Source organism: Eurosta solidaginis, chromosome 3 (assembly GCF_040869045.1).
Source record: "Eurosta solidaginis isolate ZX-2024a chromosome 3, ASM4086904v1, whole genome shotgun sequence".
Lineage (NCBI taxonomy): Eukaryota > Metazoa > Arthropoda > Insecta > Diptera > Tephritidae > Eurosta > Eurosta solidaginis.
This window is the reverse complement of record NC_090321.1, coordinates 151,947,496-151,974,320: the sequence shown is the minus strand read 5'-3', so window position 1 is coordinate 151,974,320 and position 26,825 is coordinate 151,947,496. Positions and strand designations below refer to the sequence as shown.

Here is a 26,825-nt window from a genome sequence, read left to right as displayed (position 1 = left end):
CCGCAAATACCTACACAGAATGGGTAAGGTTGATAGCCCGAGCTGTCTGTACTGTGGGGAAATAGACGATGTACGCCACACCTTCTTCGAATGCAGGCACTTCTCCCATCAGCGAAGGAGGGTAGAAGAGGTACTTGGCGACCTATCCCCGGGCAGTGTCATTAATAACATGACCTGTCGAAGAGACAGATGGGATACGGTCAGCACATATGTGAGGCATATACTTACCAGTAAACGAGAAGACGGATGCCTAGCCCATTAGCGTGAGAGTAGCCATAGAGCTCACGTAGCGCGCACCCGTACCCGAAGTAATGCTAAACGCGGTCCCAGGTACGGGGATTTGCGCGGGCCGTGGGAGGTTAGGTTTTAGTGGGTAGGCCTTCATGGCAGAAGGGAGTCCTACACTCGGAGAGTCTCGCAGTGAGGCTTAAATATCCCGGTCAGTGCATAAAGCATTTCCTCCTTCCACGAAACACAAAAAAAAAAAAAAAAAACTCTAACTTTAATTTTAACTTTAACTTTATTTTTAACTTTAGCTATAACTTTAGCTTTCACTTTAACTTTAACATTCACTTTAAATTTAACTTTAACTATAACTTTAACTTCCACTTTAACTTTAACTTTAACTTCCACTTTAACTTTAACTTTGACTTTAACTTTAACCTTAACTTTAACTTTAACTTTCACTTTAACTTTAACTTTAACTTTATTTTTAACTTTAACTTTAACTTTAACATTCACTTTAAATTTAACTTTAACTTTAACTTTAACTTTAACTTTAACTTTAACTTTAACTTTAACTTTAACTTTAACTTTAGCTTTAGCTTTAACTTTAACTTTAACTTTAAATTTAACTTTAACTTTATGTTTAACTTTAACTTAAGGTTTAGCTTTAACTTTATCTTTAACTTTAACTTTAACTGTAACTTTAACTTTAACTTTAACTTTAACTTTAACTGTAACTTTAACTTTAACTTTAACTCTAACTTTAATTTTAACTTTAACTTTAACTTTATTTTTAACTTTAGCTATAACTTTAGCTTTCACTTTAACTTTAACATTCACTTTAAATTTAACTTTAACTATAACTTTAACTTCCACTTTAACTTTAAATTTAACTTCCACTTTAACTTTAACTTTAACTTTGACTTTAACTTTAACCTTAACTTTAACTTTCACTTTCACTTTAACTTTAACTTTATTTTTAACTTTAACTTTAACTTTCACTTTAACTTTAACATTCACTTTAAATTTAACTTTAACTTTAACTTTAACTTTAAGTTTAACTTTAACTTTAACTTTAACTGCAGTGACCAGACGGCCTTCAGAGCAGCTATAGGTAGTGCAGTAGGAGAGGTCGGTGAAGCACAACAGCTCTCCAAGCGGATGAAGTTGGAAGTACTTGGCATGGACTGTCTCACAACTGAAACAGAAATCCAAGACGCAATAAGGAAGGAGGTCGGAAAAGAAGAAATCACTAGACCTCTCCGTGTCTCTGTGTTCGCAGCAAACCAAAGGGAACAGAAAATAGCGGTCGTCGAAGTGGACGAGAATATTGGCAACGCCCTACTCAAAAAAGGTAAAATTCCTATCGGATGGATACAGTGCCGAATCAGACAGCGAGCAGAAGGACAACGCTGCTTTAGGTGTCTCGGCTACGGACACCGGAAGGCAGAATGCAAGGGGCTAGACAGGAGTAACGCCTGCTGGAAGTGTGGGCAAAACGGCCACAAAGCTTCGGTCTGTACCGCAGCTCCAAAATGTTACCTGTGTAATACACAGAAGCTCGATCATGTCCCTGGATCTGGAGCATGCAGCATCTTCAGAGCGGCACTCGCTGTTGCAAAGGCCAAAGTCTCAATCCAATAGTGATTAGTTTTATCCAAGGCAACCTAAACCGGAGCAGACTTGCTGATGAGCTACTACAACAGTTGGTCTTAGATCATAAAGCTAACAGCGTTATCATCAGCGAACCCTATAGAGCCCGAAATGATTGGCATATAGACAACACCGGCACCGCCGCAATCTGGATGACAGATGCAAACGCCAATATTGTGAACCGTGTTGCCGGACAAGGCTACGTCCGCCTAACTACGAATAATACCACAATAGTAAGCTGCTACTTGTCCCCGAATGATCCCATTAAAACGTTCAGGGACAAGCTTGAACTTATTGAAGACGAATTGAGGGACTTAACTAGTAACCTGGTTGTGGCGGGAGACTTTAACGCAAGAGCCGTCGAATGGGGAATGCCGCAGACTAACACCCGTGGAAGGTTAGTCCTTGAGATGGCAGCCAGGCTCGGTTTGAACGTGCTTAACACTGGTACGACCCCTACATACCGACGGCCAGGCTTTGGATACTCGATCCCCGATGTAACACTAGTGTCAGAAATCCTGCTGCTGACCGCTGCTGGATGGAGAGTCATAGAGGATCTTATTGGCAGCGATCACAACTACATCACTTTCCACCTAAACGATCCCGGTCAGAGGCAGATTCCGAACGGGCCACGCAGAACGAAAGCATGGGACGCATCCAAGGTCGACCCTGCCACGTTCTCCGCATCAGTACTGGGGGATGCCCGACGGATAATCAACAACTCCAGTCCGACGGAAGAGACGGTTGAAAAGACAATGAGCTGTCTTCGCCACGCTTGCAACCTCTCTATGCCACGGAGGCGAGTGTGGAGGGGTAAAAAGCAGGTATACTGGTGGAATAGCGAAATCGCGGAGCTGCGGAAAATATGCCACAGGATGCGAAGGCTAGCAACTGGCGCGCGCGGCAGGCCTGAGGCTCTAGAAAAGTCGGAAGCGTACAAAGGAGCGAAGAAAGCTCTTAGTGCTGCCATTAAGCAAAGCAAGCTTAAGTGCTGGAAAGCGCTTTGCGAGGAAGTGGATCGAGACCCATGGGGGCAGGGATATAAGATAGTAATGAAGAAGTTCCGTCCGCCAAACAAGCTGATGGACGAGAACCAAATAAGGAACATTGTGGATGGCCTGTTTCCCACCCAACTGCCTAGGGAGGGCGGGTACGTTACCCATGAAGATCGCAACGTGGAACCATTCCAAGAAGAAGAGCTTAAAACTGCCGTGCGAACTATGAAACCTAAGAAAGCATCTGGGCCCGACGGAATACCCGCGGAGGTGCAAACGACTGCCCAGAACTTATGTTGCACATGTACAACAAATGTCTCGAAGAAAGAACTTTCCCCACCATACGGAAGACAGCACGACTGGTTCTCATTCCAAAAGGGAAAGGTTATCTCAACTCTCCATCATCCTACCGTCCCCTATGTATGTTGGACACAGCAGGGAAATTGATGGAGAGTCTCCTGAAGCAACGCCTCATCAGAGCGTTACAGGACGCCGGAGGACTGTCGCCCAGACAGCATGGTTTTCGGAGGGGCACTCCACAATCGATGCCATAGCAGAAGTTATAGACGCAGTCAAGAAAGCCGAGACAGCGTGCCACAGAGCAAGACCTATAGTGTTGCTGGCCACGCTGGACGTCAAAAACGCTTTTAACTCAGCTAGGTGGGAGGACATGCTTGAGGCACTAGAAAGCACTTTCAAAGTACCGCAATATTTATTAGAAATTTTAAGGGACTACCTAAGAGAGAGGTATCTAATATATGAAAGTACTCACGGTCAAAAAAAGGTAAAAATAACAGGTGGAGCAGCCCAGGGTTCGGTACTAGGTCCCGATCTCTGGAATATAACCTACGACAGTCTTCTTCGATTAGACATGCCAGAAAGCACCTTCCTCGTTGCCTTTGCAGACGACGTGGCAGCTGTGATAACAGCACCAAGCTGCGAGCTGGCACAGCTAAAATTAAACCAGGTCATGCGTAGTGTAAATAGGTGGATGGCTGAGCACGGTCTCCAGTTAGCAACAGCCAAAACGGAGATCGTCATCCTCACAAAGAGACGTATTCCCACTACCAGGAACATGATGGTTGGGGACCAGCCAATAGAAACACTCGCTTCAACGAAATATCTGTGAGTGAGGTTAGACAGCAAACTCAACTTCTCGGATCACATACGAGGGGCCTGCGAAAGAGCTGCGCGCATAATAGCGCAGTTGAGTAGATTAATGGCAAACACAGGTGGCCCAAAGCCATGCACAAGGAAGTTGCTTGCATCAGCCTCGGATTCTATACTCTTATATGGTGCAGAAATCTGGGCGAACGCAATGAAATACCGGAAGAACCGAGTCGCCCTCACCTCGGTCCAACGCAGAGGGGCGCTGCGAATATCTTCGGCTTACCGCGCGGTATCAGCTTAAGCTGTCCTGGTCGTTGCGGGAACCATACCGATATATCTTCTCGTTGAGGAAAGAAAAACAATATATGACAACGGATCGCAAGCAAGTAGAGCTGCTGTTGCCATGCAGGCGCGAGAAGAATCGATCCGACGTTGGCAAGATCAGTGGAGCAACAGCATCGTAGGAAAGTGGACTATGGAACTAATCCCTGAACTGAATCCATGGTTGAAGCGAACGCACGGAGAGGTAGACTTTTACCTGACCCAGTTTCTAACGGGACATGGTTACTTCCGCAAATACCTACACAGAATGGGTAAGGTTGATAGCCCGAGCTGCCTGTACTGTGGGGAAATAGACGATGTACGCCACACCTTCGTCGAATGCAGGCACTTCTCCCATCAGCGAAGAAGGGTAGAAGATGTACTTGGCGACATATCCCCGGGCAGTGTCATTAATAACATGACCTGTCGAAGAGACAGATGGTATACGGTCAGCACATATGTGAGGCATATACTTACCAGTAAACGAGAAGACGGATGCCTAGCCCATTAGCGTGAGAGTAGCCATAGAGCTCACGTAGCGCGCACCCGTACCCGAAGTAATGTTAACGCGGTCCCAGGTACGGGGATTAGAGCGGGCCGTGGGAGGTTAGGTTTTAGTGGGTAGGCCTTCATGGAAGAAGGGAGTCCTACACTCGGAGAGTCTCGCAACGAGGCTTAAATATCCCGGTCAGTGCATTAAACTTTAACTTTATCTTTAACTTTAACTTTAAGTTTAATTTTAACTTTATCTTTAACTTTAACTTTAACTTTAACTGTAACTTTAACTTTAACTTTAACTTTAACTTTAACTTTAACTGTAACTTTAACTTTAACTTTAACTTTAACTTTAACTCTAACTTTAATTTTAACTTTAACTTTAACTTTAACTTTATTTTTAACTTTAGCTATAACTTTAGCTTTCACTTTAACTTTAACATTCACTTTAAATTTAACTTTAACTATAACTTTAACTTCCACTTCAACTTTAACTTTAACTTCCACTTTAACTTTAACTTTAACTTTGACTTTAACTTTAACCTTAACTTTAGCTTTAACCTTAACTTTAACTTTAACTTCAACTTTAACTTTAACTTTAACTTTATTTTTAAGTTTAACTTTAACTTTCACTTTAACTTTAACATTCACTTTAAATTTAACTTTAACTTTAACTTTAGCTTTAACTTTAACTTTAACTTTAACTTTAACACTTTAACTTTAACTTTATTTTTAACTTTAACTTTAACTTTCACTTTAACTTTAACATTCACTTTAAATTTAACTTTTACTTTAACTTTAACTATAACTTCCACTTTAGCTTTAACTTTAACTTCCACTTTAACTTTAACTTTGACTTTAACTTTAACCTTAACTTTAACTTTAAATTTCACTTTCACTTTAACTTTAACTTTAAATTTAACTTTAACTTTAACTTTAAGTTTAAATTTAACTCTAACTTTCACTTTAACTTTAACATTATTGTTAACTTTAACTTTAACTTTAAGATTCACTTTAACTTTAACTTTAGCTTCCACTTTAACTTTAACTTTAACTATAACTTTAACTTTAACTTTAACTTAAATTTAACTTTAACTTTAAATTTAACTTTAATTTTAACTTTAACTTTATCTTTATCTTTAACTTTAACTTTAACCTTAACTTTAAGTTTAACTTTATCTTTAATTTAATTTTAACTTTAAGATTCACTTTAACTTTAACTTTAGCTTCCATTTTAACTTTAACTTTAGCTTCCACTTTAACTTTAACTTTAACTTTAAATTTAAGACTCACTTTAACTTTACCTTTAGCTTCCACTTTAACTTTGACTTTAACTTTAACTTTAACTTTAGCTTTAATTTTAACTTTAAGTTTAACTTTAACTTTATCTTTAACTTTAACTTTAACTTTATCTTGTGGATGGCCTGTTCCCACCCAACTGCCTAGGGAGGGCGGGTACGTTACCCATGAAGATCGCAACGTGGAACCATTCCAAGAAGAAGAGCTTAAAACTGCCGTGCGAACTATGAAACCTAGGAAAGCATCTGGGCCCGACGGAATAACCGCGGAGGCAATTAGACTAACTGCAAACGACTGCCCAGAACTTATGTTGCACATGTACAAGAAATGTCTCGAAGAAAGAATTTTCCCCACCATATGGAAGACAGCACGACTGGTTCTCATTCCAAAAGGGAAAGGAGATCCCAACTCTCCATCATCCTACCGTCCCCTATGTATGTTGGACACAGCAGGGAAATTGATGGAGAGTCTCCTGAAGCAACGCCTCACCAGAGCGTTACAGGACGCCGGAGGACTGTCGCCCAGACAGCATGGTTTTCGGAGGGGGCACTCTACAATGGATGCCATAGCAGAAGTTATAGACGCAGTCAAGAAAGCCGAGACAGCGTGCCACAGAGCAAGACCTATAGTGTTGCTGGTCACGCTGGACGTCAAAAACTCTTTTAACTCAGCTAGGTGGGAGGACATGCTTGAGGCACTAGAAAGCACTTTCAAAGTACCGCAATATTTGTTAGAAATTTTAAGGGACTACCTAAGAGAGAGGTATCTAATATATGAAAGTACTCACGGTCAAAAAAAGGTAAAAATAACAGGTGGAGCAGCCCAAGGTTCGGTACTAGGTCCCGATCTCTGGAATATAACTTACGACAGTCTTCTTCGATTAGACATGCCAGAAAGCACCTTCCTCGTTGCATTTGCAGACGACGTGGCAGCTGTGATAACAGCACCAAGCTGCGAGCTGGCACAGCTAAAATTAAACCAGGTCATGCGTAATGTAAATAGGTGGATGGCTGAGCACGGTCTCCAGTTAGCAACAGCCAAAACGGAGATCGTCATCCTCACAAAGAGACGTATTCCCACTACCAGGAACATGATGGTTGGGGACCAGCCAATAGAAACACTCGCTTCAGCGAAATATCTGGGAGTGAGGTTAGACAGCAAACTCAACTTCTCGGATCACATACGAGGGACCTGCGAAAGAGCTGCGCGCATAATAGCGCAGTTGAGTAGATTAATGGCAAACACAGGTGGCCCAAAGCCATGCACAAGGAAGTTGCTTGCATCAGCCTCGGATTCTATACTCTTATATGGTGCAGAAATCTGGGCGGACGCAATGAAATACCGGAAGAACCGAGTCGCCCTCACCTCGGTCCAATGCAGAGGGGCGCTGCGAATATCTTCGGCTTACCGCACGGTATCAGCTGAAGCTGTCCTGGTCGTTGCGGGAACCATACCGATATATCTTCTCGTTGAGGAAAGAAAAACAATATATGACAACGGATCGCAAGCAAGTAGAGCTGCTGTTGCCATGCAGGCGCGAGAAGAATCGATCCAACGTTGGCAAGATCAGTGGAGCAACAGCATCGTAGGAAAGTGGACTAGGGAACTAATCCCTGAACTTGATCCATGGTTGAAGCGACCGCACGGAGAGGTAGACTTTTACCTGACCCAGTTTCTAACGGGACATGGTTACTTCCGCAAATACCTACACAGAATGGGTAAGGTTGATAGCCCGAGCTGTCTGTACTGTGGGGAAATAGACGATGTACGCCACACCTTCTTCGAATGCAGGCACTTCTCCCATCAGCGAAGGAGGGTAGAAGAGGTACTTGGCGACCTATCCCCGGGCAGTGTCATTAATAACATGACCTGTCGAAGAGACAGATGGGATACGGTCAGCACATATGTGAGGCATATAGTTACCAGTAAACGAGAAGACGGATGCCTAGCCCATTAGCGTGAGAGTAGCCATAGAGCTCACGTAGCGCGCACCCGTACCCGAAGTAATGCTAAACGCGGTCCCAGGTACGGGGATTTGCGCGGGCCGTGGGAGGTTAGGTTTTAGTGGGTAGGCCTTCATGGCAGAAGGGAGTCCTACACTCGGAGAGTCTCGCAGTGAGGCTTAAATATCCCGGTCAGTGCATAAAGCATTTCCTCCTTCCACGAAACACAAAAAAAAAAAAAAAAAAATAAAAAAAAAAAAATAAAAAAACTTTATCTTTAACTTTAACTTTAACTTTAACTTTAACTTTAACTTTAACTTTAGATTTAACTTTAACTTTAACTTTAACTTTAACTTTAACATTCACTTTAACTTTAACATTCACTTTAACTTTAACTTTAAATTTAACTTTTACTTTATCTTTAACTTTAACTTTAACTTTAACTTTAACTTTAACTTTAACTTTAACTTTATCTTTAACTTTAACTTTAACTTTAACTTTAACTTTATCTTTAACTTTAACTTTAACTTTAACTTTAACTGTAACTTTAACTTTAACTTTAACTTTAACTTTAACTTTAACTTTAACTTTAACTGTAACTTTAACTTTAACTTTAACTTTAACTATAACTTTAATTTTAACTTTAACTTTAACTTTATTTTTAACTTTAGCTATAACTTTAGCTTTCACTTTAACTTTAACATTCACTTTAAATTTAACTTTAACTATAACTTTAACTTCCACTTTAACTTTAACTTTAACTTCCACTTTAACTTTAACTTTAACTTTGACTTTAACTTTAACCTTAACTTTAACTTTCACTTTAACTTTAACTTTAACTTTATTTTTAACTTTAACTTTAACATTCACTTTAAATTTAGCTTTAACTTTAACTTTAACTTTAGCTTTAACTTTAACTTTAACTTTAAATTTAACTTTAACTGTAATTTTATGTTTAACTTTAACTTTAAGTTTAGCTTTAACTTTATCTTTAACTTAACACTACGGACTCAATCAGTCTATGTGAGGTCCTCATGGACCGGCCAGTTCAACCTTATCTTTAACTTTAACTTTAACTGTAACTTTAACTTTAACTTTAACTGTAACTTTAACTTTAACTTTAACTCTAACTTTAATTTTAACTTTAACTTTAACTTTAACTTTATTTTTAACTTTAGCTATAACTTTAGCTTTCACTTTAACTTTAACATTCACTTTAAATTTAACTTTAACTATAACTTTAACTTCCACTTTAACTTTAACTTTAACTTCCACTTTAACTTTAACTTTGACTTTAACTTTAACCTTAACTTTAACTTTAACTTTATTTTTAACTTTAACTTTAACTTTCATTTTAACTTTAACATTCACTTTAAATTTAACTTTAACTTTAACTTTAACTTTAAGTTTAACTTTAACTTTAACTTTAACTTTATCTTTAACTTTAAGTTTAACTTTAACTTTATCTTGAACTTTAACTTTAACTTTAACTTTAACTGTAACTTTAACTTTAACTTTAACTCTAACTTTAATTTTAACTTTAACTTTAACTTTAACTTTATTTTTAACTTTAGCTATAACTTTAGCTTTCACTTTAACTTTAACATTCACTTTAAATTTAACTTTAACTATAACTTTAACTTCCACTTCAACTTTAACTTTAACTTCCACTTTAACTTTAACTTTAACTTTGACTTTAACTTTAACCTTAACTTTAACTTTAACTTTAACTTCAACTTTAACTTTAACTTTATTTTTAAGTTTAGCTTTAACTTTCACTTTAACTTTAACATTCACTTTAAATTTAACTTTAACTTTAGCTTTAACTTTAACTTTAACTTTAACTTTAACACTTTAACTTTAACTTTATTTTTAACTTTAACTTTAACTTTCACTTTAACTTTAACATTCACTTTAAATTTAACTTTTACTTTAACTTTAACTATAACTTCCACTTTAACTTTAACTTCCACTTTAACTTTGACTTTAACTTTAACCTTAACTTTAACTTTTAATTTCACTTTCACTTTAACTTTAACTTTAAATTTAACTTTAACTTTAAGTTTAAATTTAACTCTAACTTTCACTTTAACTTTAACATTATTGTTAACTTAACTTTAACTTTAAGATTCACTTTAACTTTAACTTTAGCTTCCACTTTATCTTTAACTATAACTTTAACTTTAACTTAAATTTAACTTTAAATTTAACTTTAATTTTAACTTTAACTTTATCTTTATCTTTAACTTTAACTTTAACCTTAACTTTAAGTTTAACTTTAACTTTATCTTTAATTTAATTTTAACTTTAAGATTCACTTTAACTTTAACTTTAGCTTCCACTTTAACTTTAACTTTAGCTTCCACTTTAACTTTAACTTTAACTTTAAATTTAAGATTCACTTTAACTTTACCTTTAGCTTCCACTTTAACTTTGACTTTAACTTTAACTTTAACTTTAACTTTAGCTTTAATTTTAACTTTAAGTTTAACTTTAACTTTATCTTTAACTTTAACTTTAACTTTATCTTTAACTTTAACTTTAACTTCAACTTTAATTTTAACTTTAACTTTAACTTTAACTTTAACTTTAACTTTAACTTTAAGTTTAACTTTAACTTTATCTTTAACTTTAACTTTAACTTTGACTTTAACTTTAACTTTAACTTTAGCTTTAACTTTAACTTTATGATAGAGATCCAATTTTATGTATTTGGCATGTTGCTAACACCGAACCTCTTTCGAACCTTTTCGAACCTTTTTTGACAAATATCCGTTACGGTTTTTTGTTTTGATTTAGTCGCCAAGCCCGCGATAAAATCTATGCAATAGCTTAAAAATTGTAACTCGTTAAAGATATTAACCGAAAAATGACCTCGGGTCCCTCCGAAACCGGGGTGGGATCGATATTATTTTTGCGCAGAACACCTATCTTCGGCTGCGCTCATAAAAAATTACCCTGGCCGGTCCACCCTTTGTACACAACAATTTTTTTAGTGCACAACAACATGATAATATCTCCGGATAGAGGATAGGGATAACATTTTTCTTTTCCGTCTTCGGATTAATGTTTTCGAAGTCAATACGCATCTTTTGACACCTCTCCCGATATTTTTGGACGCGTATTAGCAGTCGACCCAACTTCTAGACTTTTATAATACATTTCAATAGCCATACCACATGGAAGCTTAATTTTAAAAATGCATCACTGCCATTTATAAAATCCAATTGCGAAATTTAACACTTTCTAACCGTTCAAAATCTATTTGAGGAAACAGGCAGTTTCAATGCCAGCTTAACACGGATTTTGCTTCATTAAAACCAAACACTAAAAGAAAAGTAATATAATAAATTTAAATGCTCACTTCGCATAATTTTTTCAAAAAATTAATAAAGAACAATGAATTTAAATAAAATGACCCAAGTCGAACATGTTTTCAAATTTGTCCTCAAGTTGTTAAAAAAGCAGGTTACCCGAAAAAAGTGCCGATTTTTTCATAAATTCTATATCCCGAATGGCTCAAAGCTTTCCCAAGACAGTCGAACAAATGACCGGGTATTCTACTACCCTAACGTAGGGGATAGTCGAACTAGTCTGAAAACTGAAGGCGATCATCCATAATAAGCTCGTATATCATAAGGCCGGAAACGAAGACTATTGAAGTCAATGTTTCGAATACAAACGTCTGCAAGTTTTTGGTCTACATTTTAAAACTTTTATCCACGGTCCTTGTATAAATACCCAAATGTGCATATAAGCATATTCTAACATATGTACATGTTGTATTCTTGCAGATTCCTTTGAAATTAGATTCATATACAAGTGCATGTGGGTATCTCTATGTGTATGTATATGTATCAAGAAAATGCGCAAATGGTGATATGAAATAAGAATCGCACCTACTTTTACGGTTAGTGTGGGTATTGTTTATTATACTCAGTTGAGCAGAGCTCACAGAGTATATTAACTTTGATTGGATAACGGTTGGTTTTACAGGTATAAAGGAATCGAGATAGATATAGACTTCCATATATCAAAATCATCAGTATCGAAAAAAAATTTGATTGAGCCATGTCCGTCCGTCCGTCCGTCTGTCCATTAACACGATAACTTGAGTAAATTTTGAGGTATCTTGATGACATTTGGTATGTAAATTCCTGGGCACTCATCTTAGATCGCTATTTAAAATGAACGATATCGGACTATAACCACGCCCACTTTATCGATATCGAAAATTACGAAAAATTAAAAAAATGCCATAATTCTATACCAAATACGAAAAAAGGGATGAAACATGGTAATTGGATTGGTTTATTGACGCAAAATATAACTTTGGAAAAAACTTTGTAATTTGGGTGTGACACCTACCATATTAAGTAGAAGAAAATGAAAAAGTTCTACAAGGCGAAATCAACAGCGTTTGGAATCTTGGCAGGAATACTGTTAGTGGTATTGCATATATAAATAAATTAGCAGTACCGGACATATGATTTTCTGGATCACCTGGTCCACATTTTGGTCGATATCGCGAAAACGCCTTCACATATACATCTAAGGGCCACTCGCTTTTAAAACCCTCATTAATACCTTTAATTTGATATCCATATCGTACAAACACATTCTAGAGTCACCCCTGGTCCACCCTAATGGCGATATCTCGAAAAGGTGTCCACCTATAGACCTAATGCCTACTCCCACTTAAAATGCTCAGTAACACCTTTCGTTTGATACCCATATCCTACAAACTTTCTAGAGTCACCCCTGGCCCACCCTAATGGCGATATCTCGAAAAGGCGTCCACCTATAGAACGAAGGCCCACTCCCTTTTAAAAATACTCATTAACACCTTTCATTTGATACCCATATCGTACAAACAAAGTCTAGAGTCACCCCTGGTCCAGAAAGGCCCACTCCCTCTTAAAATACTCATTAACTCCTTTCGTTTGATACCCATATCGTACAAACAAATTCTAGGGTCACCCCTGGTCCACCTTTATGGAGATATCTCGAAACGGCGTCCACCTATGGAACTAAGGATTACTCCCTTTTAAAATGCTCATTAACACCTTTCATTTGATACCCATATCGTACAAACACATTCTAGAGTCACCCCTGGTCCATCTTTACGGCGATATCTCGAAAAGGCGTCCATCTATAGAACTTAGGTCCACGCCCTTTTAAAATACTCATTAATATCTTTCATTTGATACCCATATCGTACAAACGCATTCTAGAGTCAACCCTGATCCACCTTTATGGCTATATCCCTAAATGGCGTCCACCTATAGAACTATGGCCCACTCCCTCATAAAATACTCTTTAATGCCTTTCATTTGATACACATGTCATACAAACACATTCCAGGGTTTCCCTCGGTTCATTTTCCTACATGGTTATTTTCCCTTATGTTGTCACCATAGCTCTCAACTGAGTATGTAATGTTCGGTTACACCCGAACTTAACCTTCCTTACTTGTTGATATTGTTCCAGATCCTCAAACATACCATTGATGTCAGATGTATGTTTCCATATTCATTAGCTGTGCACAATGTGATAATCTGAAGTCCAGCCATTCAGCTCAGAGGTTTACGCTGATCACTTTGTCGGCGCGCCGGCCCCGCCGCCGGTATATAATAGAGCCTACGCCACCGCCGCTAATAAAGTGATCGGCGTAAACCTCTACTCCCACAATTTTTAATTTGATTGGGTAGCATGCAAACGTAAACTTGATTGTAAATCAATGCCTCAATTGTAAAACATTACACGTAGGTGCTTATTTTGCATGACATTTTTGTATGTTGGTTTTTATAATCGTTCCTGTTACGTTATCCGATGGATGCTTTGCTTGGAAGTGCCAAACGCTTCGCGACAAAAAGTTGCATATTTAAGTTTTAGAATTCAAAAATGGAATATCTGGATCCGCGAAGCCTAAATTATCATTTTCACAAGAAATTTTGGAGTTTCAACTCCAAACCGAATTCGGTTTGGTCATATATGTAGTTCAAACAAGTTTTAAGTTAAGGCTCAAACTTTTAACCATGTAGCTACGCAGATGAAAAAAGAATAGTTGTTATAGCATGGTTTAATAAAATGAATATAATGTAATGTAGGCTGAGCTCAGGCCAAGGGGGTCACTGCTGGCGGACAGTGAACGGCCTATTAATTAGGTTAGCTGCGAATATCAAATAAGCAGCCCTCGACCAAGAGCGGCTGGTGAGGAGGGTTTGGCTTAAAAGGTTTAAAGCACCCTGAGAACATCCAGTGGCAGGGCGAGTAGATGCCGCCCTGAATTAAGCATCCACAGCCTAGTACGGGGTTGCTTCGAGGGAATACCTACCCAAGATAGGGAGGCAACTATACGACGTGGGATACACTCAGGAAGGTAAAGAGGTAAATTATTTGAAAATTTAGGGTGATTGTCACATTAAGACTGAGCCCAGTAAGGCCTTAATTAAGGTATACTGGAATCAACGACTCGGATATGTTTGTTAAGGGCTGGCGAATGTGGCATTCGGATATCTCAGTACACGGCTTGACACACCGTCGAAATGACTTTCCGCTTAATGTCCCATTCGTCGCCGTCCCGTTAAAACGTTGGCAGGCCTTGGGGTACGTTCAAAGTCCGTAATCATTAAGTTGGTGGTGCAGGTTCGGTTGAGATCCTCCCGATTAATACTGATCTGGCGCTGAACGCAGTCTTCATGGGGACTGCGTCAACCTTCACGTGGCCTCCCTGCCTTCGCATAGACAACCACGGGATCTATATAGCTAACTGCACACTCGGACCAAGATAGCGGCCTCAAGTGGGGACCCAATTAAATAAATGATGAGCAACAACAATACTAAAATAAAAAACCAAACACAGGAGAATGAAATGGCGTTCAATCCATTTGTAGGAAGGAAGCTAGCTCGCTCTCCAGAAGGGCGTGGCCCATCGGCTGGGGGCCTTAACAATTAGTCGCAAGTGGTAACGAAACCCAAAGGAGCGGAGGCCCAAAGCAAGCAAGGAGCGTTGTCGCCGGGTGCTACACCGAAGCTTTGCAAAAAGAACTCCGACAGCAAGGCTCAAACGGGCACACCATTATTAAGTGAGCTAATTAAGCAGGCGTCAGCTCCGTTAAATCAGCAAAACCCCCCTGGAGAAAAAAAGATGACCAAGCTGGGCAAGGCGATTGAGGACTTGATGCAGTTCTTCATAGGGCGTAATAATATACACGCGGAAATCAAGCGCTTGGCCTCCGTAATAAAAGTGCTGTACATCGAGTCGGCCCTAGAGGTAAAGAATTTAGAACATAAATTGCGTGCAAGCGAATGTGCCAAGGATAGAAGTGCATCACCCCTAGGAAAGCGACCGAGGAATAATTCGTACTCAACCAAGGAGAACAACGTGGTAAAACCCACTACTACACTAAAAGACGTCTTGCCAGGGCACGTGGGTGGTCACAAACGACGGCAAGAAATGCAAGAGAAGACGGAGCGGAAAGAGGAAACTGCAGCCCAAAAGACGGGAGAGTGGCAGTTAGCTAAAAATAAGAGCAAGAAAAAAGCACTTAAGGCTAGGCCGGATGCAATCATCATTTCCAAGGCGGGGGATGCGACGTACGCCGACATATTGCGTAAAGTGAGAAGATGCGACGAATTAAAATCCCTGGGTGATGACGTCAAAACGATTAGAAGAACGGCGAAAGGAGACCTGTTACTAGAGCTGAAAAAATCGCAAGATGGGAAAACAAGCGCTTTCCAAGCAGAAATTGAAGCGGTACTAAAGGACTCGGCTAAAGTTATAACAAAGTCGCAAATGGTCACGCTACAGTGCAGAGATCTCGATGATATTACTACGCCCGAGGAGATTTGCAACGCCCTCCACCAGCAATGCAACATCAAACTTCCAGATGTGGCTGCCATAAAAAGCATACACACAGGGTACAGTGGCACGAAATCGGCACTTATAATCCTTACAGCGGATGATGCCAAGGCGGTTCTTAATACGCAAAGAATCCGGGTAGGATGGGTTTCCTGCCAAATTAGAGAGCTCAAGCAAGAGAAACGCTGTTATAGGTGCTGGGGCTACGGGCATATAGCTCAGAAATGTAAGGAGACTTTAGATAGGTCTTGCCTATGCAGGAAATGCGGCCAGGAAGGTCATAAGCAAGTTGCGAAAACGCGCCGAAATGCGCGCTATTTGGGGGACAACATTCAGCAGGCAGTTTTAAATGCCCACAACGAGAGGGCAGCAAAATGACGACTGTCTCATGAGGGTATTGCAGCTCAATTTAAACCATTGCGAGGCAGCCCAAGAGCTATTATCCCAAACAGTCTATGAAGGAGGATATGACATAGTGGTACTCTCTGAACAATACAAAAATTGCCAGGAGCAGGGTTGGCTCTCAGATTCAGTAGGGAAAGCCTCAATTTGGGCACCAGGGAAATTTCTCCCACAGGAAATTATGACGCCAACGGTAGCAGGATTCACGTGGGCAAAAATCAATGGTATATACGTCTTCAGTTGCTATGCCCCTCCGAGCATGACCATCGCCGAGTTCGAATATATGTATACGGGATCACCATTGAAGCACGAGGTAAACACCCGCTTTTAGTGTGTGGAGACTTCAATGCATGGTCATCTGTGTGGGGAAGTAGACGAACCAACGAAAGAGGGAGAGTTCTCCTCGAAAGCCTTACTTCTTTGAGGCTAGAACTCCTAAATGAACCAGGGATATATACCTTCGATACAGGTACCAGACGATCCATTATAGATCTCACCTTCGCTAGCAGCGAAATAGTAAGACGAGCAAAATGGTCCATAAGCAACGTCTACACACACAGCGACCATAAAGCTATTAGCGTAGAGCTGCTCGAAACTCCACGAACGGTAGCAGGAAGACATCGACAAAGTAGGAAATGGAAACAGCACCTACAAATATTTGATATTATCTGGAAGGACGCCATAGTACGAGAATCGCATGCGGAAGACCAGTCGGTTCAAATCACTAAGTTGCTATGTATGGCATGTGATGCTGCCATGCCCAGAAGTCGCGGAAAAGCACAGCGCACTCCGGTATATTGGTGGAATGAGGAAATTGCGGAAGAGCGTAGAAAATGTCACAAAGCACGAAGAATAGCGCAGAGGGCACGCTCATCACCACGATATGCGGAGCTACAAAGCACCTATGTCGCACAAAGAAAGGCACTTAAAATGCCATAAAAAAGAGCAAGAAGTTATGCTTTAGGGAACTGCTGGATAATGTCGACCTAGATCCTTGGGGATCAGCCTACAGAACTGTGATGGTCAAAGTTAAAGGACCGATATCACAGCAACCTACGTGCCCGATACTGATGAATATTATTGTTGAAACACTTTTCCCGGCGCAAGATCGCTGGACTTATCCAAGCGAGGATCTAGAAAGTACGGAAATTCCGCAAATTACAGAGCAAGAGGTGCTGGACGCTGCAAAAAGAGTTGCTGATAACAAATCCCCAGGACCCGACGAAGTTCCAAACATAGCCCTTAAAGCCGCGATCACAACTAGGGCTACATTATTTACTGATCTTTTTAATGCCTGTATGCAAGAAGGCGTGTTCCCTCGCCCGTGGAAACGACAAAGACTTGTCCTATTGCTGAAACGTTGTAAACAGCTGGACCAACCATCCTCATATAGGCCACTTTGTATGCTGGATTCCCTAGGGAAGATTTTCGAGCGTATAATTAGTGAGCGCCTACAGCTGACTCTAGAAAGACCAGGTGGCTTATCGAATAGTAAATATGGATTTCGCAAATCAAGATCCACCGTAGATGCTATACAAACAGTCGTCAATATAGCTAGAGAAGCTATCTCTGGAGGCCAAAATAAAAGGAAGTTCTGTGCACTGATTATGTTGGACATCAAGAATGCTTTTAACACTGCGAACTGGATGCAGATAATGGCAGCGCTGCAAAGCTTCGGCACTCCAGCTTACTTACGCAGAATTATAGGTAGCTATCTTAAAGACAGAGTACTTCTTTTTGACACGGATCAAGGAGCAACAGAGTACAAAATTACAGGAGGCGTCCCACAGGGATCTGTTCTTGGTCCAACGCTTTGGAATGTAATGTATGACGGGGTGCTAAAGATTGATCTACCAGAAAACACGCAAATTGTGGGATATGCTGATGATATTGCAGTGGTAGTAGTGGCCAAGAAACTGGACCTGCTTCAAGCATTATGTAATGACGCCGTAGCAAGATTAAAGGAATGGCTGACCAATACGGGACTGGAGTTGGCTAGCCAAAAGACGGAAGTGGTATTAGTAAGCTCCAAACGGTCGGCGAACGAGTTAGTCTTAACTGTAGGGGATCATCAAATCACCCCAAAGGATTCCTTAAAATATTTAGGAGTGCACATTGACTCTAAGTTAACTTTCAAAGAGCACTTCAGAGCGGTGGGGGAGAGAATTACCAAAGTTAATGGATCACTTATGTGAATAATGCCTAACATTGGTGGTCCGAGCGAAGCTACACGTCAGCTATTGTCCACAGTAACCAGCTCAATAATACTATACGCAGCACCAGTGTGATATGGATCTAAACAGACCCATCCAAAATATATATTAGCAGCGTACCGACTTGCTTCTTTAAGAATAGCAAGTGCTTATCGGACGGTATCCGACGACGCGATCTTGGTTCTAACCCGGAAAATCCCAGTGGACTTACTGGCAAGCGAAATGGCCGATCTCTATAACACTAATATCGAGCGACCATCTGAAGAAGACAAGAAAAGAGCAAGGACACAAACAATAGCTAAGTGGCAAGAACGGTGGGAGGCCTCGAGTAAAGGGCGTTGGACTTTCACACTAGTTTGGAACGTAGCTCAATGGAATGAGCGGAAGCACGGCGAACTGAACTACCATCTCACGCAGAAAATGAGTGGACATGGCGGTTTCAAAGAGTATTTATGGAAGCGTAGGATAGAGGAAGATCCCCATTGCCCAATGTGTACCACGGAGTTAGAAAACGCAGAACACGTCATGTTCCACTGCCCCCGTTTCCACGAAGAAAGACTCACCTTGCATGGAGTCTTTGGGGAGGAACCTACCACGAGAAATTTAGAATCACATATGTGCAACAGGAAAGAGTGCTGGACTGCAGTGAGCAAAATGGCATTTATAGTAATGACACGCCTGTTGGATGCTGAGAGGGAGCGCAGAGAAATGCGCATGCGAAGCAGTGGCGATTAAATGGACACTCAGAGCAAATAGCGGGAACCTGGAAGCAGGGACAACAGTAGGCTCTTAAAAAATGAGAAATATGGAAACGCCACCCTGAAGTAATGCGAAAGTGGTGCCGGGGTGGGGGGACGGTTCCAGAACGGGGCTGTTTTTTAATCTACGGACACACGGTTGCTGCGACGGCAGCAATTATGGTGCATTAGGCATTTTTCAGCCTCCCCGCAAAAAAAAAAAAAAAAATTTAACTGTGCTATGGCCTTTTATAGTTCAAATTTATCCGGTGTTCAGTGGAAAAAAGTTGGTAAATATCGTACACCGTAATGCATTTGTCTGTAAGCGCTACCAAGTAAAAACCACAAGTAATGAAATAAGCAGAGCCACTCTGTTGATCCGAAATCGTTCAAGATAACTATTAGGATCACAAAGTTGTTGTTGCATTTGCATTTGTATTTTAGATTTTACTTGGGATCTGGATCAGTATTCTTTGGAACTCAACTCCTACATCTTTAACGCAAAGGAAATTTGAGATGTTACTGATTGAAATGGGATAATGAAGTATTGCATAAAACTTTTATCGCAGCTTCATGGCTACTGGTCATGGGGTGATTTGATAGTATCGGCAAAGAGTTATATATATAATAAGAGCCACAAGTCTGCTACGAGTGGCGAGTAACTCGCTGGATATTAAAAAAATGTATGTCTAATGTTTTCCAAGAGGGATATTTTTAATTGTCTCGCATTTATCCATGCCGTGTAGGCACCTTGTGCAACTGTGATTTTTGGAGAGAGAATTAATTAATTAATTACATTCGGAAAAATAAACACAAATACTCCATGAAAATGTACAGAATATATTTTATGCACATCTAGCCCAAAAAAAAACAAAAAACCAGCGACTACCTCGAAGAAAACATTTAGCAAATGGCTACAAGTAACGAGTGACGTCTCTTATTATATTTATCCTCTTTGGTATCAGCGCACAAAAACCCTAATACGTGCTGAAAACGGCCTGGAAATTTGGTATAGGTAACAAACTGCTGCCAAAAAACCTTACTTGTATTGTTGGCAGATTTAATTTAAGAACATGTGTTGTCGACAGGGTGAATACAAAAAATTACTTCAAAGGACTTCAAATGTTTAATAGGTTATTATTAAAGGAAATTCCCCACAACTCAACGTTCCCAAACTTACATAAGTTTTTTGTTTGACAAAAATTCTCATGGTGAAGGACAAGCCAAAACCCATCTTACCATCCACATTTAGTTTCCGTATAATTGTTGATAATTTTTATAGAATACCAGCAGACATGGCAGATGTTGTCCTGGCATTAGTCATACATGCTTTCAAGCAGTCATACACAACTTTCAAGCAGTTTTTACCTCTTACTCCCATTTCTCTACTCTCCGCCTTTTCCTTATATTTTTATTCAATCTTCCCTCTGCCTTTCTCTTTTCCTGCATCTCTTTCTCCCTCTCCGTCTGTTTCCCCACTTTTTCCCCTCCATCCATCCATCTAACTACTTCTAACTCTATTTCTTTCTTCTTCCCTCCTCTCTTCTCTCTAGTTCTTCTCCATCCCTTTTTCCCAGTCCCAGTTCCACTCCAAGTCCAAGTCCCAGTACCAGTACCAGTCCCAGTCTCAGTGTCACTTCTAGTCGCATTCCCAGTCTCAGTGGCACTTCTAGTCGGAGTCCCAGCCCTAGTACCAGTCCCAGTCGGCCCCTGCTCTATTTCCCGAAAAAATTGTCATAAATACTAATCTAGGCAAAGGGCTACCTGTATGCCAATTTCAGGTAAATAGAAAAAATAGCAGAATTTGTTCGAAAAGATCGGTCCTTGGGCCTCTTCCCGGAAGAGAGGTATCGTAAATACTAATCTAGGCAAAGGGATACCTATATACTAAATTTCAGGCAAATTGAACCATGAATAGAATTTGTTCGAATAGATTGGTCCTGATCCACTTATCGGAAAGAAACTGCACAGGAACGCTATCCTATCTTTCAAGTTGGATCAAACTGCACACGGTGTACAAATTTGATTGAAATCGGTTGAGTAGCTGATGCGTCCATCCCGGACAAACAACGTGACACGAAATTTATATATATTAAGATTACAACTGAGAAATAACTATTCTGGTTTTCTGAAAAGCGTTTTGGCCCGTTTTTTGGTACGAAGAAAATGATTTAAAAATTGTTTTTTTGCTATAAACGAACAATTAGTCCGATTAAATGAAGGAAACAAAAAATTATTGAAATCGATTAAACTGTTTTTGTGTATCAGCTAAACTATTTTTCAATTGCGATTTAAAAAAAAAATGTTTGCCGTAAATGATCCCTGAATCAGATCGAAAATAACAGAGAAAAAATCATTAAAATAGCATAACGCACACAAATTCATATATATATGTAGATATGCCGACGACATTTACAAAACAGTTTGTATATACTATTTCTACGTATGTTTTAAACAAATATATATATAAATACTTGGCGCGATTTACCTCCGAAGAGATTTAGGCCGAGCTTCTCTTCCAATTTGTGTCGTGCTCCGTTTTTATTTTCCCTACAATTAGGTCCGTCCCTATGTCGACTCCGAACGGCATCTGCAAGGCAGATGAATTTTCACTGAGAAGCTTTTCATGGTAGAAATACACTCGGAGCGTTTGCCAAATCACTTCCGAGGGGCGACCTCGACTAGAAACACAAGTTTTAAATTGAAAAATCTGGTTTCGAAATTTTTGATGTTACTTTGGCCGGGAGTTGGACCCAGGACCCTCCGTGTAGTAAACGGCCACGCATGTGTTATTTTTGTATATTTTAAAAGATGAAAGTTTATTCTGTTGTGTTCATTCCCAAATCCAACACGAAACTTTACAAACACAATTTTTATAGTGTGGACTAAATACAAGTATTCAAAGAATTAACGATCGTACCGGAAAAATTTGTCTGATACCAAGCATAAATCCGATTATTATTGTCACTGTTTGGAACTGCATTGTTCTGCATTTATTATTTTGATTATTTTTTTTGTAAACAATAAGCAAACTTTATATATAAATATTTATAATACATAGGAATATGCTTATAAAAAAATAACTAACAAAACTTTATTTATGCAGACAAGTATACGGATATAATAAATCTGACCTAGCTAAATATTTTGCAAGATCAACTTAAATTTTTGGTGTTCACATATTAACTGAGCGAGAGTTGAGTCTTTCCTAGAAACAAGCTTTTGAGTTTTATTATTCTGATTTACAGATTAAATTATTGGGTGATAATTTAAGACGCTGTAATCTAGATTGCCAATGACACTAAATAAATATATTATATGTACATATGTGTGTAATATTACCTATTCGTTATGCGGCAAATAAAAAGTAAACAAATGCTGGACTTAGTACATATTCAAAGATTCGCTGTTTACATTGGTCCCTTGCACAGTGGTGTATTTGATTGTTTGGGCTGACAAAATGTATATTGGTAATTAAAACTTCTGTTAAAGAGAATAGATTAAAATAAGAGCCACCAGTTTGCTACAAAAGGCGTGTAACTCGCTAGAAAACAAAAAACGCATGTCGAAAGTTTTCTAAGGGGGAGTTTTAGTGTTTCTATGTATTCATGCGGTTGTTGTTGTTGCTGTAGCGATAAGGCCTTGGGGAGTGTTATCGACGTTGATGGTCCTTTCTCGGATGCAGATCCGGTACGTTCCGGTAACAAGCACCATAAAGGTACTAGCCCGACCATATCGGGAACGATTTGGTGTGACCACATAAAATCTTATAGGCCATAAAGCCCTCCCACCCCCTAGATCCATCAGGAGTTCGGGGCCGCCAGAGCCTCGGCTGTTAACGAAATAGGATTCGCCACGGGCATGTGAGGTTGACAATTGAGTTGGAGAAGCTATATATTGCGTTGGCAACCCCTTGAATCAATTTGATGTTTTAGTCTCCTCTTTCGACAGCCATACCTACCGCAGGTATATTCTAAGCCCCCTAACCCGCTGGGTCATGCTATGTAGTAATTACTATTTCGGCGTTAGTAACTTTGTAATTCTTGAAGGGATAACAAATAACAATTAGTAATTCCAAAGTTTTTTTAGAAAAAGAAAAAAACAAGCAGAATACAAACAGAGAACATGCTCAGAATTTTCTTCCTGCAGCACGCGCCTCCTACATATGTATATAGGAAATCCACTAAAGCTTTAAGTTTCCTTGAAGCCACTTTGATCCCCTATTTCAAAGCAAATTTGCAGCTTGCCTGTCATCAGCATGGCTTCAGAAAACTCCATAGCACCATTAAATACCATTAGCATCCAGATAAATTGCGGTTTAAATCAAAACCCCCACCATAGAACAGTACTCGTTGCGCTAGACCTATCAATAGCTTTTGATACAGTCAACCATGTCACGATACCGCAAGGCCTGGAAGGGTTTACCCTTCCCCATGTCTAAAAAGGTGGACCGCAAATTATCTGGGTGGTCGGCAGTCATCGGTGCAATTTAGAAACGAAACATCAAAACCAAGGAGAATTAAACAAGGGGTGCCTCAGCGTGGTGTCGTATCCCCACTTTTGTTTAATTTCTACATATCTAAGCTACCTTCGCCACCAGAAGGAGTTACTATCGTTTACTGCGCCGATGACTGCACAATAATGACCATAGGCCAAGGCCCACAGATCGATGAGCTTTGCAACAGAATAAACGGCTGCATTATCACCAACTAAATCCTCCGCGTCCTTATTTACAACACGGACGCTCCAAATGTCGACCATTTTGAACATCCACGTCGATGGCACTACTCTACCGACTGTCCTACACCCCAAAAACTTGGGTGTGACGTTTGATGAAGATCTACATTTTGGTGAGCATGCAGCCGCAATTGTACCGAAAATCCAGAGCCGTAATAAAATCCTCAAATCCCTTGCTGGCAGTACTTGGGGAAAATACAAAGAAACGCCCATTACCACATACAAAGCAATTGGCCAGCCGATTGCATGCTACGCGTCCCCTATATGGTCGCCAAGCCTAAAAGCTACTCACTGGAAGAAGCTGCAGGCCTGCCAAAATACTGCTCTCAGAACCGCCACGGGATGTCTTCTTATGTCCCCAGAACACCATCTACATAATGCTCCCTATCAGGGAGAGAAATGAGATGCTAACCAAACAGTTCCTGTTGAATACCCAGAAACCTGGGCATCCCAACAGATATCTGATTGATTAGCCAACACCGCCTAGGGGCTTAAGGAGTCATCTCCGTAAGCATTATGAGGAAATACGGCACTTGAAGACTCAGCCGTATAAAGCAAAAAAACACAATCAGGTCCTCAGTAAACTCCACAAACAGAAGTCGGACATTTATGCCAGGAATTGCCCGGTGAATCCAGTACTCAAAAAACAGTACCCACAACTTGCGGAAGAGGAACGCATACCCCCAGGACAACGCGAGTCACTCTAGCTCAACTTCGTTCTGGATACTGTAACAGGCTAGACTCTTACCTATGCAGAATCAACCCCGACATACAAAATGTATGCCCGCTTGCAATGTGTCCCCACATGACACCAACTATCTCTTCAATAGATCGTAAGTGGTTAATAAGCGAGGACGTAGAGTTGCGAAAACTTTAAATAGCACGACAAACGGTGCAGGCAACTTCCTTGTCTTCATTGCATTTTGTAAAAAGCTCCAAGCCCAACTTTTTTTTGTTGCGCTCATTTTCCAAATAAAAACAAAATTTATTTATTTTTTTTTTTTAGAAATAACGCTTGATAAAATCAAGTATTTGATTTTGGTAATTTATTCGATTAATCTAAGCAAACCAATTATTCAAATAGTGAAATTCGATTAATAAACGTACAGATATCAAAAAACGAATATTCGAATAATCGATTTATCGAATTAATGGAATAGTTTTAAGAGCCCTAGAAATGAGAGTTCCACTTTAATTTCGGAACTTTTTGCAAAGTATGAAGATTTTTAAAAAGAAAGTACAGGGTAAATGGTTATATTCGACCCTTGAGAGAGTAATCCAAGGAAAAGCTGTTTTAGGTGGCCCACTTTTAAAACTTTGTCCTTATAGGTATAGCAGGTACCAAGTATTAGAAAGTCACATGTTCAGATTTTCCTCCTTTTATTTATTCCAATACTATATGTTAATTAAATCTGCGAATACATATACATATGTAATGATCTTCTAGGGCAGTGATGTCTCGCCAAGTGAAAACCATGCCTTCGATGACTTCAATAATCTTATGGAGGTAAGTGGACATAAGGTCAATTATTTAGCAAGATAATTCTTGTATTATTTCCTTATCCTGCGATTTTTTACCCAGCGTGTACTTGCACACAAGGATATTTTAAATTTGATAGGACAACGGTTGTATAAAATGGTATAAAGGAATCGAGATATATAAAAACTTCCTAATATCAAAATTATCAGCATCGATAAAGACTTCGACTAAGCCACGTGTATCCGTCCGTCCGCCCGTTAACAAGAGAACTTGTGGAAGATTGAGATATATTTCAGAAATTTGCTGTACTGGCTTATCTTGACCCAGAATAGATCAGTATTGAAAAATTGAACGATATCACGCCCACCAAAGACGGGTGATGCGATGAAACTTCATATTTGACTTTACTTTATGACGAGGAATAATTATTTGGAAAGTGGATGTGGCGCCGCCCACACTTAGAGAAAGAAACGAAAGTTTTTCAAGCAGTCAATCAAAAGCCATTGAAGATATATTGAAATTCGGTATGGAGCATCATCCAATCACAAGAGGTTTGCTCGGCAGACAAATTTTTTGACACTTGCAGCCATTTTCCTCCCAAATCAAATTGACATCCGTTAACTGTGTTGTTTCTTTGCGATTTTTCGAAAAATATTAGTGGTATAAATAGGAAGCAATCAGTTTACAAATATGTACTGAACTGCATAATTCCTTAGAATATTTTTTTTAATTTTACGATGAATTTATTAACTATGCCATGATGTTGTTGCTGTTGTTGTTATAGCAGTGCTTCGCCCCATGCAATAAGTGACCGACCACAAATTGTCATCAATATCCTCTAACGGGAGCCTAAGCAAACTTGCTGTTTCAACAGGGGTGGACCATAATGTGAGGGAGGCTAGAGGAATTGGTTCCACATTACAATTAAAGAGATGGTTGGTGTCATGTGGGGACACATTTCAAGCTGGGCATACATTATGTATGTCAGTCTTGATTCTGGATAGGTAAGAGTTTAACCTGTTACAGTATCCATATCGAAGTTGAGCTAGAGTGACTCGCGTTTCCCTGGGGAGTGTGCGTTCCTCTTCCGCAAGTTTTGGGTTCTGTTCTTTAAGTACTAGATTCACCGGGCAATTCATGGCATAAAGTTCCGACGCCTGTTTGTGGAGTTCACTGAGGACCTGCTTGTGATTTTTTGCTTCATACGGCTGAGTTCTCAGTTGCCGTGTTTCCTCATAATGCTTACGGAGATGACTCCTTAAGCCCCTGGGCGGTGTTGGCTCATCAATCAGATGTCTGTTGGGATGCCCAGATTTCTGGGTATTCAACAGGAACTGTTTGGTTAGCATCT

General features: G+C 39.6%; 1 protein-coding gene across 3 annotated transcripts in view; it reads left to right on the top strand.

Moving 5' to 3' along the window:
• The window catches only part of LOC137244369 (putative sodium-coupled neutral amino acid transporter 11), a 506,082-nt gene that overhangs the window by 45,076 nt on the left and 434,181 nt on the right, over window positions 1-26,825 (top strand). For 2 of the 3 annotated variants that reach the window (XM_067773289.1, XM_067773288.1), the window contains one exon: window positions 25,442-25,501. The exons of the other annotated variant lie outside the window; for it this stretch is intronic. In XM_067773289.1, the coding sequence (XP_067629390.1) occupies window positions 25,442-25,501 (60 nt within the window). The remainder of the gene's footprint in view (window positions 1-25,441; window positions 25,502-26,825) is intronic. 3 annotated transcript variants of the gene reach the window in all.